Source organism: Vigna angularis, chromosome 3 (assembly GCF_016808095.1).
Source record: "Vigna angularis cultivar LongXiaoDou No.4 chromosome 3, ASM1680809v1, whole genome shotgun sequence".
NCBI lineage: Eukaryota > Viridiplantae > Streptophyta > Magnoliopsida > Fabales > Fabaceae > Vigna > Vigna angularis.
In genome coordinates, this window is record NC_068972.1 from 32,060,360 (window position 1) to 32,063,979 (window position 3,620).

Below are 3,620 nucleotides of genomic sequence, written 5' to 3' on the forward strand. Positions count from 1 at the left end.
GACCGGTAGGAAGCCATGGAAGAAAATTTACATCAATCTTGGTTTGAAAGCAGGAAACGAATACCAAATGGAGGACCCAACATTATTTCTTTTCTCACAAGAGCTGCTCACGGGTGAGCTGGAATGTGGAAGCAGTGAAGCTCACGGGCATGACAACATCTTGTCGTATGTGCACCACGAATTTGACAAACATCTATAAAATGGAGCAGCAGCTGAGAAGCGGGGGAGGAGAGGAGTGTAGTTTAGGTGTAGTGTAAGGGCCTGAGAGGAGGCTTCTGCCTCTTCCGTTCCCAGTAGCAAGCTGAGTTTTTCATTTCAACAGTGTGAAGAATTTTAATTTCTCAAGCTTTGCTCATTTCATTTTCACTTCTACGGTTCAGAATTTTATCTTAATGTTGAATTTTGAATTTCATTTTCAGTCAAGTGATTTTATTTTATTGTCTATTCATTTTACCGCCTGTTGTTACGTTTTATGCATATTTACAGTTCCAGCATTTTATTTTCAAACACTGCGTAATTTTCCATTTTCTGTTTTTACCATCTTTAACCATTCAGTTTTTACCATCGTTAAAATTTATTTCAGTGTTTTAAATTCAGTTTTATTTAATTTCTAGTTTTAAATTTTATTTTTCTGCATCCAAAAAACTTTCACAAACCCCCCCTTTTCGTGTTAAATCTAAGACCGAACCACAAATATTGGTCCTTGAGAGACGACCTAGGAGTCAAATCCTAGTCTATACTGCATTCTTAATTGCAATAAAATTTGTATGACCGCGACAGTCGTATCACTTTCCATAGCAATACAAGTCTTCATAACATCTTGAATCTTGATTTCTTCTTGACTTGATTTGGACATCATCAAAACTTCATTTTCATCATTTTGCTAACAGATGACTTCTAAGTGGTTGAGTCAAAGGATGGAAAAATATGTCAGAGAGAACCCTAATATGAAGGTCATGGACATTAGGGACAAAGTAAGTAGGAAATGGAATGTAGGAATCTCTAGAAATATGGATTTTAGGGCAAGAGCCATGACAAAAGATAATATTGAGGGGTCATTCAAGGAACAATATAGAAGAATCTATGATTATGGTCATGAGCTTCTCAGAGCAAATACAGGTTTAATAGTCAAAATAAAGGATGAAAATAGTAATGATGGTTGTATATTCAATAGAATTTATGTATGCTTGAAAGCATGCAAAGATAACTTCATTAGTTGTAGACCCATCATTGGCTTGGATGGATGATTTTTGAAAGGCAAGTATGGAGGGGAGTTACTAACAGCAGTTGGAAGAGATGGAAATGAACAAATTCTTCCCATTGCATATGTTGTTGTTGAGGTAGAAAACAAAGACTCTTGGAATTGGTTCTTGGAGCTTATCATTGCAGACCTTGGTGGGGAAGCTGTTTGTGGAGCATGTACATTTATTTCAAACCAAAAAAAGGTCAGTCAGTCAAAAGAAATATTAATTACAACCTATTTCACAAATAACTCAGCTGACTTCAGTATTTTAAATTGTAGGGTCTTTTGCCAGCTATTCAAGATCTTCTACCTAAGGTAGAACAAAGATTTTGTGTTAGACATTTGTATTCAAACTTCAAAAAGAAATATCCTGGAAAAGACCTTAAATGTCTGATGTGGAGGGCAGCAACAGCCACATATCCCCAACTATGGGAGGTTGAAATGAGGAAAATTAAAGAGATCAATGTAGAGGCATTTAAATACTTGATTGCAATTCCACCTACGTATGTATTCACTTTTCTCCATACCTTATTCTTCATTTACAATTATATTTACTGTGACAGTTAATTTACTGACATTTAAATCTCCCGGGTTTTGGTCAAGATCTAGATTCACCCCTACATCACAATCTGACACTCTTGTCAACATGTGTGAGGGCTTCAATAGTGTGCTAGTTCGTAGTAGGTCTAAGCCAATTATCACCATGTTAGAAGACATTAGGGTTTACATCATGAAGAGATGGGCTACGAACAGGACAAAGATGGCATTATATCAAGGTTTTCTCTGCCCTAAGGTTCTCAACAGATTTCAAAAGCAGTCATGGTTAACCAGATATTGGTTACCAATGTAACTTTACTCTTACAATTAATTTGTGTTCATCATTAAGAAGAGCTTGTTGCTAACTATGTTGTCTTTTTCTACTCATGACAAATGGTCATCGCATCAATTATTTGAAGTCATACACATTTCACAATTTGGGGAGCAATTTGTTGTCAATCTTGACAACAAGGACTGCAGTTGTAGAAAGTGGTTAGTTACTGGCATTCCTTGCACTCACGCCATAATCGCAATGAAATTCTGGAATTTAAATGCAGAAGACTAGATTGGCCATTGGTTTAGGAAGTCTACTTATGAAGAGACCTACAACACCATCATTTATCCTATTAATGGTCAACTTGTCTGGGACATAACTTCATATCCAGATGTATTACCCCTAAAGAAGAGGACAGGGCCAGGAAGGCCCAAGAAAAAACGAAGACTAGAGGCGTGGGAGTTGAAGAAGAATGACACTGAATTAAGAAAGGATGTGACCAGAAAAACATGTGCTCTCTGCAAAGAACTTGGACACAACAAAAGAGCTTGTCCACAACGACCTACAACACCAGATGTGCCTCCTGACTAACCTAGTGAACAAACAAGAGTCACAATACCTCCACCAACAACAAATGTGCCTGTTAATCAACCTACTCAACAAACACAACTCACAATACCTCCACCAACAGATATGCCTATTACTCAGGAGTCTGTTGTGTCTCCTTCTGATCAATGAAGTCATATTTAATTCCATTGTCTTTTAAATGTCATGTAATCTGTACTGATGAAGGAACAATGTAATATCAGTTGTTTTTAGTGAAATTTGTACTGATGAAAGACAGATGTTATCAGGTTTTCTTTTGCTATAATTTGTACTGATGAAGTAATATCGTTTTTCTTTTGTTATGTTATGCACTGAGTAAGACAAAGTTGCTATCAGGTTTTTCTGTTATATGATAATGAAAGACAATGTTTATTCATGTGGTGATCATATGTTTATGATGGTTATTGACCATTGCTTTATGATGTTACTTTTGAACTTTCTTTAACTGATTTTGTCCATATGAAATTAAATAAATCAAATAAGACAATATTAAACATCATTAGAAGTCACCTTTATAAATAAAACAGATAATAACATTCCAAATATCAAATTACATTACAAAAACTTCCACTAAGAAATCAACCTACTTTCATCAACATTGATATCACAATTACATTACAAACACATGTAACAAACATCATCCCCATTAACACCTTCATCCACTTCTCCAAAATAACTACACTTTTATCCAAACAACCTATTTTCAGCTTTTCAACATCTCTTTCTTCCATCTTCATCAGACTTTGTTCCATCTTCATCAAACTTCCACCCACTTCTTCATTTCTTGCACTTGCACTTGCACTAGTGTCTACATTCACCACATTTTGTTCATCAATTACTTCTTCACTGCACCATTGAAAGAAGTTGCATCCAATGAAATCTTCACTCCCACCCTTTGGAAGAAGAAAACGACGATGATGGCAACGAAATCAAAACTCCCATCCTGTGGAAAAACAAAAC

The 3,620-nt window shown here is 35.8% G+C and overlaps 1 protein-coding gene across 1 annotated transcript; it reads left to right on the forward strand.

The window, feature by feature from the left end:
- Positions 1-917: 917 nt before the first annotated feature.
- Positions 918-2,645, forward strand: LOC108324522 (uncharacterized). Its single transcript, XM_017557462.1, has 4 exons — positions 918-1,119; positions 1,258-1,406; positions 1,523-1,746; positions 2,363-2,645. The coding sequence occupies exons 1-4, from the start codon at positions 918-920 to the stop codon at positions 2,643-2,645; spliced, it is 858 nt and encodes a 285-aa protein (XP_017412951.1).
- Positions 2,646-3,620: the final 975 nt, after the last annotated feature.